Raw genomic sequence first — 17,762 nt, 5'->3', positions numbered from 1 at the left:
CTATCACTGCATGTATGGTTATTTTCATGGATTTCCCCTCAAAGAAGGCAGCCATATATTGTAATGAACTATGTACTTTAGACAAATTAATAATTTTTCAATACCATTTGGTGAAAGTTAAAACAACCTCCAAATCATAATGGTAACCTTGCAAACAGTATTTCTGATCAATTAGATATTGAACATAGGGGACCTACCCATGTTGATGTCCTCCACTCCATTCTCCATGTAGCCATCAAAAGCAAACTCCTCCCTCAGCAGGTGAACTAGGCGCCCCATCTTCTGCTGCTGGGTCAGGCTGGTGTTACTGTTCAGCAGTCGCTCCATCAGGCTGCCCGGGTCTGGGGGTTTATACACACCGTTCACCCCACTCACCCCACTGTCCTTGGAAGGGGAGGGGGAGGAGGTGTTGGACCTGATTCTCTGGGACTGGGGGTGCAAGAGATAGTCCGCCGAGTTGTGTGGAACACTTTGCCGCCTGGGGAGGGAGTTATACTGACCAGAGGGAAGCTCGCCCTCCCCGTTAAATGCCTTGTTTTGACTAGAAAGTTTTTCTGAGTCTTGGTTGGAAGACCATTGCTTTGAGTCGTAATCCTTTGGACCTGAAAGACTAGAAATACTTGGCATGTTTTGTTGTTGGAGGTTCTTAGACCTAATGTTTGCTGTCTTTTGCACTAGATCTTTGGCAGTTCTTCCATGTCTGCCTTGTTTCTGTTTTGGCAAAGTAGTGGGACTGTTGGATGCATCGTTACCAGACCGCCTTGGTCTAGGCTTTGGACTCCTGCCAGGATCACTCATCCGAGTAGTATCCTCCATATTGGTGAACTCATCCGAGTTGGCTTGACTACCTGGAGCTGAGCTCACAGTTACCATGCTAACTGGAACAATCTGGAACAATCCAGTCCTTGGGTCCTGTTGAAGCTGGACTTGCATTGGGTACCCTGGCATCATTGCTCCCCCAAACTGACCCATAGGAGGCAGGGTCATGGTCTGACCCATCAACTGCTGCTGGTACTGGGGTGGGAAATTTGACATCTGTTGATTTAATTGCATGTTAAACATTTGATTCATGTTGGGAGCTGTTGCTGTTGCCATATGGCTTTGCCTTCCTAACATTTGTCCCTGCCCTTGTTGATCATTTGTCTGCTGCTGCCCTCCATGTAAACTTTTGGCCAGATGTTGTGCAATAGCTGCAGCTAATGACTGTGTGTCAGATACACCTCCCTGTTTCTGGAGTTCTGAAAGCAGATTGTCCAAGGAACCTGTGTTACCAGCTTTTGTTTTGACAGTCTCCTCTGCCAAATCCTTCTTAATATCACTGGAAGACTTTACAGATGTAACTTGTGGTTCCTTTTGGTTCTCTTTTTCTTCCACCTCCGATTCTTTCACAGGCTGCCTATGTTTCATTAGATTCTTCTTCAGTTCTTTCAGTTTCCTGACGACTTCTTTGTCATTATCTCCATCCTGTTCCTTCACATCTTCCACTCTCTTCTCTTCCACCTTCTTCTCTTCCACCTTCTTCTCTTCCACTGGTGGCGAGGTTCCAGTCTTATGGAGGATGATGGGCTTGAAGTGAGTCGCCGATGAGGTAAAGGCTGAAGGCATTCCAACTTTACCCTCGGGTTTCACCGCCACAGGAGCAAATACTGATGAGGAGGACCCAATCTGAGGTTTTATAACAGGGCCTTTGATTGGGCGGAAGGCAGACAACATGGGACTTGGTGGTTTGGGGGGAGGTTTAGGTTTGGGTTTTGGCATTTCCATTGGTTTCTCAGGTACTGATTCTTCCGCTGCCTCCAGCTCTTTTGTTCCATTATTTGTTAGATTCATCTGTAACAATAACATTCAATTAGGTATCCAGGTACTGTTCATGGTTTACTTGTGCATTTACAAATGCTACATTCATTTCATGAGAAAGGCTGTTATATACAAATCTGTGACACATTTGCAAAGACTTATACATTAAGTGGATTATGCTTTGACAGTGAATTTCAAAAGACACAATCATGTGGATTTTAAAAGAAAAATAAGTGCAATGTTGGAGATGTCTTAATATCTAATATAGATAGTTTGGGCTGCTTTCTGGTCAATTGTTAGAGGAATATAGTCATTATTGAGTTATGTGATTGACAACGCAAGTGAAGTCTTGTGAAGCTGTGGTCACTCAGTGCCTTGAGATCCACTCGGCTCACCTGGTCAACAAGCCGATTTACATACATATACCACATGATCTTACTCATCTAAAACATCAAAAGCATTCGCTACAGCAACTCATTGGACAAAGAAGAATACATGTACTATTAAACAAATAAATAAGTGGATATCTATATACAGAATGGAAATAAAGTATTACAAACCATTTTGGTGAAGGATTCATGGAAGAGATTTTTGCAGGTAATGTTCGATGGAAGACTGTTTCCCCCTTCATTATTATCACATTTCTGAAATGAAGAAAGGATGGGATCCCTTAAAACATGTCAGCGGCTCTTTTACATTTAATGAAGTAAAATCAAAAAGAAGGAAATATATTCTATGAGGGTACACATATCAAAGATTATATATACGCAAAATGAAATAATAAATTTTCAGGTTTTTTTTTTTGGTTATTTACTTGGGGCATTATATTCCTTTCAATTTTTTAAAAATAAATATCAACTATTATTAACTGATATCCTTTTAAAAGTAAATTTTAAATACTAGGTAGTACTACAGAGACTTGCTTTATCTCATAGATAATAAACTATGAGATACGGTAATTTATGAGATATATTTTTAATGAGTCTTGAGAGCAATGTTGTCTCTTACAAGTCGGGCAGTCTCAAGAGAAGGCCTCTCAGCAGGATCTGATTTAACCAACTCCTCCAGAAGGGATTTGAACTCCTCCGACACAGTCATTGCTGATATGGGTGAGTACTTTTTACCTCCTGCGCATCGAAGAGTTACTCCAAGTCCATATAGACAGGTCTACAAATAAATAAACATATAGAAAAATTTGCATTCCCATCTTATTTCATTTTTAAAATTTACATGTGTAATTTGTAAATCTAGATTAACTGAAGCCATTAAGACATCTTTTGGTTTGGCTATGTCAAACTGTCTAAATCAATTTACAGCTTTAGATGCTGTCAATCATTTAAAATTGTTCGGGACAATTGATGTTTGTGAATTGTTAATGTTTTTAAATGTTCGTTGGGTTGAAATTTTATTGATTCGCTTGCATGTGTTATAAATAAAGACTATGTGTCATAATTTGCAGAGGATGTTTATTCATGGGTGAAAGCTATCTATAAAATCCATGAAATTGCATCACTGTGATGTTCTGACAGCTATTTCCAATGTTAGTGCTACCTTGTCCGAGAGCTTCCCCTTTTGCTGTAGTTCCGGTGCCATGAAGATAACCTCCAGTGGTTTATCCTCAGGAATTGCTTTGAAGGACAAGTTACCATTTTCTCTGAGGACCAATGTATCTGGTGAGATGTATGCCGCTAAAAAATGAAAGAAACCATACTGTATTCTACATCAAGTATTATACATTTTCAGCAAATCGGTGAAACTTTGAGTTCCCCTGTTTAGTTCAGATTAGGTTCATGATTTTATTGCTGAAAAATCATATTAGCATTTTTTAACAACAGATCCAAATGCTTGCATATCTATTATTGTCATACCCAATTAAGTTTTACTGAATATTTGGTATTTCGTGACTCTTTGTGGATTCATTCTAGCATTTGGGGAAAATCTCTTAATTTTAAAGGTCGAGGTGAGTTTCTGCTGGGTTTTCTATACTCACGTAAGTGCTTCTTTTTGCGCTGTAGCGCTATCATTCCCTCCCGACACACGGCCCACAATTCCTCCTCTGTCAGCTCTCGATTGAGGGAGTCAAGAACCTCATTTATAGTCAGACCCTGATCAAATCAACAATAAGGGTAAATCAGCCAAGATATAATTTGATCATATGACCAATTAATTCATTTAATGCAAGTTCCTTTGTATCATACAAAATGGTAAAATTCACATAAAAACAGTTCAAGGGTCAAAAAAAGGGAAAAAAAGGAAAACCATGAATTCTGTATAAAACAGAATAAATCAGTCGCCTTGATCCCTTCCTTATCAGAGGTAATGTGCTATTTATTTGTAATTACAGTCTATAGTGAGATCATTTATCATTTTTTAGGCTAGTAAATGCTTAACAAGAAAATGGGTCCACAAGTGTTGTGTGACAATGGAGGTCTGGAGTTTTACACATAAATGCTAACCCTTCTTCAAACTCGGTGAACACACAGCAATATGTACATTTATATTTAATCCCACTGCTGATCAATTGATATCCAGCTAAAGACTTCTATAAACACAACTAATGCTGGGTAAACTTAATATCTATATGCCAACTGTCAGACAAACGGTCGCTGAATCATTGAAATAATACTTGCACAGTGTAATGAACATTAGCCTCAAAACACCAAATGAAAACATACCTGTTTTTTCTTTGACCGCTTTGGCTTTGTTTCAGAACCACTTGTCTCGGACGATTCGGTCCGCTTCACAGAGGATGAACTAGAAACATCCATCAAGGATTCACCCTGGGGTTCCTTGTTTTCAGTAAAGGCCTCCACTGGACCCGTCTTAGGGGTAGAGGAACTAGCCCCACTTTTCATCTTGTTAATGTCAGTTGGCATCCCAACATCCATCAATTCTAGGACACTCTCCGCCTTTACAACAGGCGGGTCTTTTAGGCTAGGTTTCCTTGGCAGTGGTGGCTTTGGTTTGTCGGGCGACACAGAAGATTTGATTTCAGCTGTTACTGTCACTTTGGGTTCATCCTCACTTAATCTAGAATCACTCAACATCTCCTCTGGTTCATTCACATTTAAGTTAACATCCTTGGACAACTTATCACTGGTACTATTTGAAATTAAATTTGAACTAAAATTAAATGCTTGTTTATTGGAGCCCCGGGGTGGATTTTTCCTCTCCCTGTTCCCTGTGGGGAGGGGCATTCCCGTCAACATTCCACGGACTGGCATGTCTTCTTCGTTTTCTACGTCTTCTGAGTTCTCGATATCTTCCTCCGGGTCATCCACGGATCCAGTTTCTTCCTGTTTCCCTGAGGGAGATCCAGTAGGGGTGGAGTGTTGCTGGGGTTCTTCCTGTTGTTCTGGGTCTGTGCTTGGTATGATCAGAGACTGGGTATTTAAGTAGCTGTTGAGACCCTCAGTTATATCTGTATAGTTCACAACAGATGATACATCTGCCAAAAAAAAAAATGCACATATGGTTAAAAAAAAATTCAAACAAAGCTCAATTTTATGAACATTCACTACTTGACCCATTCAATTTCTAATACCATTTTTGAAGAGTTAAAATACTGGCTATCAGTATAAGAATTGTGTCATGCTACCAGAAAAAACCACTTATACTCCATCTCTTGGAAGTACCGGTACAGGTTTTAATGGAGGAGGGTTTTAAATCGTTTAATTTCATTGTCCATTAATTACATCAATTACATAAAGGCAATCCAAGAAGTTATTTCTAATCGCCACATTACAAAGGTGTTAATTCTTTAAATTAAAATACTGATATGTCCATAGATACCGGTATGTGAATGACAATACTTTCAATGCCCCTTCATATATTAGTACGAAAAAGTCTAACTGGATTTTCATTCAAAACTCCTTATTCAAAACTGAATATATTAATGCTCAATTTTACAAAAATGTTCCTCATTGATGAAATCTGTCTACAAAGTAATTGTAATTTTTTCCCCTTTACACTTGCAAACAGTTTGGCCGACTCTTGAATTTGCCCAGACACAATTGTAATAAAAGAAAGATAATTTGAGATATCGGAATTTGCTAGTCTTAAATTTGTACGATGACGAGGGCAAAAAGGGCGGAAATAAAATGGGGGCGAAAATTTCTCGGTTTACAGTATTTTTTAAAAAGATTAATTAGAAGACACCCACCAGGAGCTGGAGTGAATGGTGCAGCAAATCCTCCAATCCCACAGCAGATCTCCTGAGACGATTTCCCGCACAACTCTTCCTCACATTGAGTGATGATGGACTCCAAGTCTGGACGAGTGTCCAGGTGCTCCGATGTCATACATCCGAACAGTTCCCGCAGTTCCAGACAAATCTCCTGGTTGGGTTCTCCATTGTATTCTGCAGCATAGAGCAGGGTCATCCCAAGGGAAAACAAGTGGGACTGTCAAGAAATCAGAGAAGACTAGAAACTAGTGGCAAAAATTTATAATCTTTATCTACTGGTAATAGCATTGTTTCACTATATTAGCTGACAGAAGTTGCATGTACAGGAGCTAAATACCTTATAAAAGCCATATAAAACTTAACTGTTGCATGGATTCAAATCCTAAGCATGGGGAAAACCTTAAGGTATATCACATCCTTACTGTTAAAAACTATCCCATGTATCTAACCTTATCATAGCAAAACATAAAACCTTTGTAGTTAAGCATGTAAGTTCACTCTTTCCTTTCAATGTTTATCAAATGAATGTTTCACAATGTTTTAATCTAGAAATTCCTGAATTTACTTCATAAAAGAGAGATGAAGAAAATACCAACCTACCAACCTGCCCACAAGATTTATCTACTTTCACCAATGTCTGATGATATTTTAATCAATATCTAAATCCCAGGATCATCAAAATTGATTCACTTTGTCCAGACTTCACAGAAATACCTTTCTTCTACTAATCACTGTTTCTATTCCATACTGGGCAAACAATTCACATTGAGCTGTACCGAAAAGTGTTTCCTATCGGATATTTGTTCAGGAATAAAAGGCAACAAAAATATTTTTATATGACAAATTTTAGCACACATAGGCGTGTTGTAATTATTGTACATTCCCATTGGGAGAACAACTTTAGTCAATATTCTTGGTGTGGAGTTTTAAAGTTTGAAATGCTTAGAAGTCAAAATTTTAAAGTACCAATCATTGATTCTCCCCAAAAACCCATTGCCTAGACAAGAACTGCTGAGTTTTCTTTTTATAGGAACTTCACATAAAAAAATAACTTTTATTTTCCCCTACATACTGTATGTATATATGTAGAAATATTTTCACAGAGGATTATTTTGGTTAATTTAATGAATAACTATTTACAAAATTATAAGCTCAGAAAATTGGTATATCTCATCTTACAATTTAACTTCTACGAAAATTATATACCTTATTGCTTTGATACGTGAAATACTTAAAATTTACCTAACATTATTGATGCACAAAAAAAATCCTCTCGAGGTATTGGTAAAAAATTGATCCGTTTCTCAAAATATTTAAAAATCCATTTTTTCTGCTATATTTTATATTCCCTATTAAGAATAGGAACTTACCAATGCACAAAGATTTCCTAATATCAGTAACGGTAGAGAATTACCTTAATTGAGTTCCCAACATTGTCGTACTCTGGCGGTATATATAGGGGCTCTGGATCTGTAATCAGAAACAACAATCTATAAATGATACCTGCAAAAAATATCAAACAAAATATGGAGTAATTCTACTTGAAGTGATCTGGCTGAACTTGTGCATGGCTTAGTGTCATATATTGCCCCCTTCTGTGATCCTTAAAGATACTCCAAACTGATCAATGTCTTCATTTAGGGGGGTCACAAATGTACAAACAGTGTCAAAATGGTTGTAATTTTTGTTTCAAGATGTTGTCTAACATTGTAAGCAAGTCGTATAAAATGTCTTATACAACAATTAAAGGGTTAAGGATTTTGATAACAGAAAGGCGGCAGGTCAAGATAAATTTAAATTAAGTTTTCATGTAGCCATTAATTCAATTGGTAGACAATGATTTTGAGAGAATACAAAATGAATGCAGTTTTCAAGTAGATCCTAGCTAGGAAAACAAAACTTTTAAAAATTGTTGAAGATCTTATGTGTTTTTAAATATCAAATATACATTATACAGTCATTAAAAGTCAGTAATTTTAATTACATGTATTACAGACCTCCAATGAAAAATTATAGATTTCACCAAAGGTCATTAGATATTGCAGTATTCACGGCATTGCAGACTTAAAACAAAAACATTTCCATTTGCAAGAAATCAATATGTGAATCTTTCAAGTGAACTATATGGTACATAAGTAGAGGCACTCTGCTAGAACAAAATTGCCCAAATAATTACCTTTGTAAGTGAGTCTTATGTCAGAAATCCTTTACCAAAGTTTTCACAACTAACGGTTGTTTTGGTACAACGTTTAATAATCAGGTATATATATACCAGTCAGGTGTACAAAAACATACAGTTTGGGTCATACTGCGAGTGATATCTACAGACGACTACAATCAGCTTAAGGGATATACCAATATTGTCCTATCCTCACACCAGTGCCTCCAAACAAAGACGCTCCACAATTTCACCCCTACTGTTTTAATACGCATTCTCTTATAATAAAACAAAAAAACCTTTTATTTTTCCATTTTGCATGGAGGCGTGCCAGGATCTACATGAAAAGATAGCTCAACGTTGACCCCCTTCTGTTCGTGTAAACGCGAGGTAAAAAGAGTCTGTATTAACTGGCCCAACAATGGACAAAAGTTTTTAAACAAAACTTTCAAAGATATATTCAATTTGAATCTGAATAGACAGACTTAAGGAAAATCCTCCCGGTCATCATATTCGCATGAACTCTTTACATTGTACCTGTGTTCTTTCCGGGCAAAATGTCTTTCTAAATGAAGGCGATATCTGTAAAGAGCTGACGCCACCCATATTGTGATTCAAGAAAAGAAGGAAAACCTGATATGCTACCTCATATCTGATTTATCAACTAAAGTACTTGCACAATGTTGTTATTAAAACAAGTGAAAAATTTCAAATTTACAGCTAGTAAAGAAATCAAAAACAATTTCAAATATTAAGGTGGTTAGGTAGTACATCTATCGTTATTGGGGATAAAAGTACATTACAATCAAAATACTTTCACCGTTTTACAGTTTTCAAATTTTACAATATTTGGGGGGAAAAAAACCCAGTTTTTTAAATTTTGGAAAGGCCCAGCAAGATTTGAACTCATTACTTAATTAATACAGTTTTGTAGTTAACACTATAACCCATTGAGCTTTGCCAAAAGATAACATTTATAATTAGAGAACATTTTTTTATACAAAATTATGCTTGATTTTATTCTTGATTTCGATAGGGAGTATTGGTATGTCAAAATATGGAGGTGTCCCATACCACTTTAATTCTTTTAAATCACAAACATTCATTTCAAGAAAGATAACTCTGTTTCAAATGATAAATGAAATAAATGGTGAGAGGGTGCACACACAAAAAAAATCAAAATAAATTAACTCAATTGTTTCCCTGCATTTCTCAAAAACTTTCTTAACATTGATTGCATGCACTTTTTGCTTGAGGTAATTGTTAATGTCTCAATGTTTTCTACATTATCTGGCTTGTCTTGTGACATTATCATTTTCGTTCATATTTTTGCCATAAGGTTTATATCAATCATTTGAATGTTCTGCTATTTTATTACTGCATTAGCAAGATCTAAGATCTGAAAAGATTCTCAGATCTGCACTGTCAAGGCATGGCAACTGACCAAGGCCGATTCTTGATGCTCAACATGCAGCCATTGTCTATATAATGCATTGGGATCTAATCAACATTTAATACAACATAAAGTTCATTATTGGCATGAAATAAAATAGTCTTTTCAAGAACTTGCTACTGATTTCTCTTGTCAAAATTCACCAGTCTAGAATTGCTTGATATTTCTCAACGTTTATTATTATATAGTTTTGTAAGTCACTTCTACAACAGAAGCATTTAATAAGCTTCCCGACCAGTCCTATCTCGCGTAGGCAATCAATGCAATGGCCTAATTTTCAGGCGATTAAAATCAACAATAAAATAATTTTACAGTCATCAGGCATTCTTTATCAGATTTCACGCACACAATAACAGAATCATTAATCCAAATATTGAGGGTTTAATAATCACAGAAAAGAACTGAATTAATTGTCACGCTTGAATGGACAGGGTGAAAAACATTTGTCATCATATTAACTACTTCTTTACTTGCATATTTGGGACAGATGCTAGTGAGGAAAATATATACCAGTCCATGTAAAATATGAATTTGGGTATTTGACAGACTACTGTGGTTTCATTAATTTTCGTGGGTATCAATTTTCGTGGATTTTCTGAAAACCACAGTTTCAAGGATACGTAATTTCGTTGCCAATGATCCTATCAATACAAAATGTTAGTTGATATTGAACTTCAATGAACACTTAATTTCGTGGATCAACTTAACAACGAAATCCACGAAAATTGGTATTCAACGAATATTGATGAAACCACAGTACTCAATCTGCAAGCATGCACATAAAGGATGAAACAGACTGGGCAAAACATTAGTATAAACCTAAATTAAAATGATTATCAAGTATTCAATAGTTGTTATGAAAATGTTTTTTTTTTTTTTTAATTGACTGGCTTTTATTTACTGATATATGTGAGGGGAAAAAATGTATATAATATACTTGCAAAAGAGTCGCCCATGCATAAATAGGTAAAATTAGGTCTATAAACAATGACATGCTACACTGGTTGGTAGATATAACGTCTATTAAGAATTTCCATGAATTATTTATAGACATTACACTCGATCATCTTGCTTTTGTTTGCTACACAAACCATAATTCTGCAGGAATATCTCAGATGCCAAGGTACCAAATGATACCGAGTCATGCAAGACAATGTGGACTTCTACACAATTGTAAATTTTTTTTAAAAGATGAACCCAGTACATTTTTAAACATTTGCATATTTAGCATATTTTTGCCAGCATCATTCAATTCTTTCTTGAATAACATTAATATTTAATGGCCCTCAGTGTCTGACAAAACCAAGATACCCCATGTGTAACTTTGCAAAAGACTTTTCAAGAGAAGTCTTATCTTAAAACTTGGTCAGTTGACTTCTGGAATCATTGATTTTTTTCATGGGGATAAGTTAAGCATTGTTATCTATTTGATCAAATTTCTTCCATGTTTCAAGGTACTTTGGTAGTTAACAATTCATTGAATGTGCTTAATATTGGAAATATATTGTTGATAAATCAATGAATGCCATTATGATTATATCTTTGATAAAAAAAACTTGTCTGCTATGCAATTTTTGCAGCCTTGCAGTACATGTTCCAAGAGTATACAACAAACAAATCAAGATCATTAAGCTAACAGACTAAGTATGTGTAGGAAATATCTGATTAACTAAGATACCTATAGACATGACATGAAATTGTTCAGTGTTAAAATTGACAATTAAAGCCCAAAATTTGTTAGACAACCATATAATCTTCAATTTAGTGCTACAGTACCTTACATGTTCATTGGAAATTGATGTAAGATTATATATTTACCATTGTGCCTAAAATGTGTTTGTGTAAAATTGAGCACTTAAGCTAAAAGTTACTAGGTTTTTAGCAGGATTTGGAAAACAGGTGTCTTTTTGTATATAGCAGAGCATGTTGACTAAATAACTTATATCTAATTCTGATCTTCCCCTTTTCATTTTAGCTGTCAATTGCTTTTGAAATAAAAACTTGTGTAAACAAACGCTTTTGAATTCAAAAGGTTAAGTTGGAAAAAGATACAATTTACATGTAGTTCATTTCTTGGTCCCGTTTCACAAGTATTTCTTTGCAATAAACAGTTAAAGGCACTTCAAGACCTATCTATCAAGTTACAATTTATCACTCAGGACTGACTTCAATGATTAAGGCAAGGTCTATTTAAACAGACTCCATACTATTTTTCATCAAACGGAACACATTAAATATACAACGCGTCACCCTTAGAATTTAATTTCCGATATATAAATATCAATAGTGATTTTTTCTGAAGGTTCATTTGAATAATATGTTTTTGACTTGGTCTTTTAATCGGGATATCTGACAAGGTGTTTGCTTTGGACCTTTCTGAAAATTCCTTAAATGAGAATTTGCTATTTGTCGAAGAAAAGAAAATAATTAAATGACTGTTCCCTAAATCTGAAATTCTACAGGAATTTTCAATTAAGCGGATACTTTAATCTCATTCTCTGAAAAGCCAGTGTGAAATATATGCGTCTCTTGAGAAGAGATTGTAAAACTTTATTTCACAAACATATAGACCCAAAAAACTTTCATTCTCTTTTTCTTTATTCAAACTTGAATTGCTTGAAATATGAACAACATATGTTTGTGAAATAATCTCACTGTACAATACATGAACTTTACTTGTATGCTTCTAAAGAAAATAATTACAAATTCATGTTTCCTTTAAGTATAACATGAGATTGTTTCGGTAGGTTATACAAGTAACTCACTTTTCAAATGAGTATGCATGTATATTTAGTGCTAGTGGTATGAAGTAAGTGACTTAAGATATATTTTAGATATATAATGAGACATGATGATATATTTTAGATTCATCATGAGACATGATGATATATTTTAGATACATCATGAAACATGATGATATATTTCCAGATATATATCATGAGAAATGATATATTTTAGATACAAAATGAGAAATGATGATATATTTTAAACACATAATGAGACATGATATATTTTACATACATCATGACTACATGAGACAAGATGATATATATTAGATACATAATGAGAAATGATCTTGAACATGGTGTAAAAGCTATATTGCGTGATTGTCACATTGACATAAAACCAAAATCAATGTCACCTGCCATTAAAACAGAAATACCTGCAGAGACAATTAAGTTAAGAGACAGTTGCCTACAATTCAGTTCAATATACCATTGTTTTCAGAAGGACCCTCTAACCAAAGAAAATCAGAACCAGAATTCCTGATCTGTTGCTGCTTTTTTTATGGGAAATGCAATTGATAATCCAAGGGAAAATTCAGCCCATCCTAGAATTTGCAGGAAGATAATTTGATATAATTACCCAACAGTCTGAGGATAATTGAAAATTCGAAACACTTAGGAGTTACTTGTCATCATTTTATCATTATAGATGTTAAATTTCATATATTTTCAGCAGATCACTTTGCTGCAAATGATTCTACATTTCCACAAAAATAAAGTTACAATATGATGCACAAATACTTTTTTTGAAATTCTACAAAAACACTGCATTGTTATATGATAGTGCATTTGAAACATTGTCTTAGATTTCAGTCTATACAAAATGACAATCCGGCTGTAAATAAACTCATTGCCGAAACTGGAGAAATATAGTGCTTTGGTGGACACAATGATAGCTCTTTCTTTTTTTCTTTTGTCCCCCCCCCCCCAAAAAAAACTTAAAACATTTTGTAGGAATTGTTTGAATTTCCAATATTTGCAGAAACACACTTTCTCACTCATCTTTACAAAATTTTACACATTATCAGTGTTTACAAGGGTGACCTTTTGGATCCCTTATTGCCATTCATAAAGAACATTTCATAACCATAAAGCACCATCCACAGGAAGAGTTCAAGGAACAATTTACTAGGACAGATTGACCAAGAAAAAACCATACCTCCAAATACATATCTTGCATGGGCCGGACAAAAAAATATGAAACTTAAAAAAGTAAGTACCAGCCTTGGATATTGAAATGATCTCTTGAGGGGACCAAAAAATATAAGATTTGATAATCGAATATCAGCCTTGCCTGGATATTGACATGACCTCTAAAATATCAAATTTGTAAATATGAACGTTGTGTTTGGCAATGCAAATGAGTACAGTTCTCTTTCCATAATCCCCTACATAGTCTTTGAAGCACTTGAGACTGATTCGAGCTTACTACTTAACATTTTGTGGGGTCCTCAGAACCTTTTAAGCAATCTGATAACAATGAGTCTACATTTAAAAATCTTATCTGGAACAAGAATGGATCTATACAACTTAATTCTGATTGATGAACACAGCGTGTAAACTAGTCACTATATAAATGTCCGTAAACAACTCCGGACAATGAGGGGCTGCCTGCTCTGTTTGGGGAACTAAGAGGCCCTGTAGGAGGCATCGATGGCATTATCATATCAGACCAAACTAACACCACCACCCCATTCAGTGACCAATGCTTTGACAGGCAAACCTACGGTACACTGACCAATCCTCTAAGAATTCTAGAAAGAACAAAAATTTAAGGGTCAAAAGAAAAGTTTATATAAGTATGTGCTGGGGATGGGGGAATAGGATGGGATGGGGTTTGTGTTGAGATATTTACAAACCTCTATCCAGATTCAGGTAGGGTAGGGTTTTTTTTTGTTTTATGGGTTAATTTTTTTTGGGGGGGGGGTGGAATAGGGTGGGGTTTATGTTTAATTAAACTTTCAATAATCAATCAAAGACCCTCAAGGGGCAACAAGAAGTTGAGGTATATTCGTGTAAATAAAGAGGATACACAATATGCGCTTACACAAGAGGGAAAATGTTTCGATCATGAATCAAGAAAACAGACATAGACATTTACACAATTATTTTTATACAAAGTACACAAACCTCTATCCAGATCCAGAAAGCACACATTCCCAGCTCCATCAAAGGCCACTGTGTCCGGAGTCACACACAGGGTCTGAAACATCTCTGGAGAATTGTTGACCACTTCCAGAACAAGGCAGCACTCGCGACAAAGGGCCCATAACTCCTCCTCTGTCAGGGACTTATCTCGCTCCACCAAGATGTCATACAAGCTTATCGCTTCATCCCCCTCATTCAGGGGAGGCAACTCTTCCTCTTCCTCATCCAGATAGTCCCTGTATTCCTGGGGGGTGTATTCCTCCTCCTCCTCCATCACATCCATAGTGAGGCTGGCGGTCCTGAATCCAGACTGTGTCTATCCATTCCTCACACGACAGGAAGACATCCTCACAGTTTTGTCACACCTAAAAAAAAATCAGACCCCAAAAAAAACGTATGAGAAAAACTTGCCAATTAAAGAACAACAGATTAGAGTGGTTTTAAGAGTATTACAGGTTTTTGGGCAGTCGCGCAGATCCATGTGTAACCTTAAGGTAGAAAACAGTCCTCTCAAGTAATAATAGTACTGTAAATAGAATTCTCTTAAGGAGTTAGAAGAAAATGTTAAATCGAGCTTTTTAAAGTGCACATAGTAAGTGCTTATTGTGTATCCTTACTCTTTACAAAATCTTTTAAACGAAAATAAAACATTTTGTGAATAGCTTTTAAACAAATGTTTATTTTCAAAACACACAGAAGTTAGAAACTTAATCTTCCACAAAGTTGTTTGGACTCTAAAGAAAAGAGATCTCTGCAATCTATCTACCTGACAAATATATACCTATCACTTAATCTTCACCAAGTCAAACAAAATATCCGGGCACTTCCAATATCAAAACCAATTTCTAGCTGAAATAGAAATTGAAATGCAATCTTTTGTGCTTCGAATATCTCCTATGGAAAGTTAAATCCCATTATCAACATGCAACTAAAAGCCTGCAGAATTAAAATTTATGACAAGGCATACTATAAGGATGAAAAGACTTCCACTACGATTCCTCCTCATAAAAACATGAACATTGTTGGAGTCATATATCAGCAACGCCTGGTAATTCACTGCCGTAGAAAAGCACCGCATTTATGTCAAACTGATGTTAATTGACCGTAAAAGTATATCTCTCGGGGTAGCTATATCCCCAACTGTTTACCTGACAAGGCAATTGTGTATTCCCGACTTAGTACACAAGAGATACTGTCCTGAAACATACCGCAGCCTTGCCTAACCCTGATTGGTGATAATCTTTTCACAACAAGCAGGTTCTTTGCATTGTCAAGTACACAATGACAACACACTGTCCCCAAGATGTCTCCTAATTTTCTAGGGGAAATAATGACATCAAGACAAACCATTGCTCAATGACCACGCTATACTCAAAAGGGGACGAGGGGTCAACAGATTGAATGAAAATGTTTACAGACAACTGCTTACATTGCTATTAATTAAAAATCACTACTCTGAAATAATTTGAGACTTTGGGATTCGCCGAGTCTTAAATTTGCCCGCTGACAACAAGGGTAAAAGGAGCGAAAATAAAACGGGGGCAAATATTTCCCTATATTTAGTAGTATCTCTGGGGGTAGCTATTCCCAACTGTTTACCTGACAAGGTAATTGCAATACATTCAAAACTTTGTATACAAGAGAATGATACTGTACTGAAACATACTACAGCCTTGCTTCACCCTAATATAATCAAAGCAAACAAGAATAGGTTATGTTATTCTACAATGTCAAAGATTCTCATGTTTAAAAACAAGATTAAACCATGACACGCCAGAAAATCTACTTTGATAAGTCAATCCAGTTTGCACCAACTTCACTCCATTACGGTGCCAAATCACACAGCAAGAAATAATCCTGGTCAGAATTTGTCCACAGTCAACCAAGGTGCTTGTGCATTGTACTAAATACCTAAATTTGGCAATCTCCATCCATTTGGTTTATGACACACTAATTCAAAAACTATTTCTGAATTTTTTCTTTAAAGGTACATGTTCAGTCCGATGTTTTAATTGATACAACACATTTCACATGTATATGATAATCCATAAAGTTTTAAATTCTTGTATTTTGATAGAATAATTCCTAAGAGTACTAAGCATGTATATACCACTTAAAGTACAAATTGTCAAAAAGGACTGTTGTTCAAATACACAACCAAAACAAACACATAATACCAAACATCACAATGGTGTGTAAATGTCACTTTATTTGCCATATAAATACAATGCGAGACCTCTAAATTTTTAAGTACAGCAGTAAATTTCTAGAGACAACTACCGTATATTCTTATACTATTTCCTTTTATGAATATTTCAAATGATATCCAATATCTTGATCCCCAACCCTCTCCCCCAGCTTCTTCCTAGCTAGCTGCTATCCCTTGTAAAGAGAATGACCATGAGAAATCTCAAGAAAACTCGAAGTACTTTAACAGCAGATTGTCAGTCATATCACTTAAAATAAATAACTTGAAATTATGATGCAAAAAAATAACCTGGAGTTACAACACCGAAAAAAATTACATAATGCGCACAGAGTACCTTAACTTGACCTTCCCATAAACACCTTTGTTGACTATCTGTACGTTAAACAATGAGAACAATGCAACATTATATCAGACTCATTGATGTGAGAGAGAGTCCCATACAAGCCTACTTCATCACGAGAGGAGCGCAGCGATCAAGATATAACCCTCGTGACAAGTGCCCGGGTAACTTCGACTCCACTGCTAGGGTACCTACAGTTCTGGTACTGACGGTCCAATCACACCATTCTCAAGTACTACTTGGACTGATAGAGATATATATCATTTGTCAGCAAGGCTCTCCTGTTTTATGCTAGTCCCTCATTGGGTACCTAGTAGCTAAGTGATGCAAGGGGCTTTTTATATAGGCTGTTATATATCCTGCAATACATGTACGTCAATTATTCATACAAAGTGCATTTCCATGCCATATCTATCTGAAAACCCTTGTTGTTAGATGACTCCCTGCTATTTCTGATAAAAAGTTAATTGTTGGACGATTTCAAAGTCCTGCCATAAAAGATATTAACATTTATTGCATGCCGTCATGATATTTTCACCATGCAGTCAAATCTAATTGAAGTTCTTTTCAAAGCTTGATACCAGTACATCTTATATTAAATGAACATATCTTGATTCAAAGCCACCTAGCTAAGAGTAATTACATTCAGCTAGAATACCATTCATCGTATATAAAGCTATCCTCT

General features: G+C 35.7%; 1 protein-coding gene across 8 annotated transcripts in view; it reads right to left on the bottom strand.

Moving 5' to 3' along the window:
* LOC128179952 (kinase non-catalytic C-lobe domain-containing protein 1-like) overlaps nt 1-17,762 on the bottom strand; it is a 36,699-nt gene that overhangs the window by 9,557 nt on the left and 9,380 nt on the right. For 6 of the 8 annotated variants that reach the window (XM_052847655.1, XM_052847651.1, XM_052847653.1 and 3 more), the window contains exons 2-10: nt 14,511-14,893; nt 7,398-7,453; nt 5,960-6,200; nt 4,473-5,245; nt 3,788-3,902; nt 3,349-3,485; nt 2,806-2,964; nt 2,358-2,441; nt 198-1,830 (exon numbers count right to left, since the gene is read on the bottom strand). In XM_052847655.1, the coding sequence (XP_052703615.1) occupies nt 198-1,830; nt 2,358-2,441; nt 2,806-2,964; nt 3,349-3,485; nt 3,788-3,902; nt 4,473-5,245; nt 5,960-6,200; nt 7,398-7,453; nt 14,511-14,811 (3,499 nt within the window). In that variant the 5' untranslated portion in view covers nt 14,812-14,893. Of the gene's footprint in view, nt 1-197; nt 1,831-2,357; nt 2,442-2,805; nt 2,965-3,348; nt 3,486-3,787; nt 3,903-4,472; nt 5,246-5,959; nt 6,201-7,397; nt 7,454-8,159; nt 8,877-14,510; nt 14,894-15,676; nt 16,539-17,762 lie in introns of those variants that run through there. The other 2 variants (XM_052847654.1, XM_052847657.1) reach the window with 2 other exon arrangements.

The sequence above is a fragment of the Crassostrea angulata genome, chromosome 4, assembly GCF_025612915.1.
Source record: "Crassostrea angulata isolate pt1a10 chromosome 4, ASM2561291v2, whole genome shotgun sequence".
Classification (NCBI taxonomy): domain Eukaryota; kingdom Metazoa; phylum Mollusca; class Bivalvia; order Ostreida; family Ostreidae; genus Magallana; species Magallana angulata.
The sequence above is the reverse complement of the archived record's forward strand: the minus strand, read 5'-3'. Positions and strand labels throughout refer to the sequence as shown.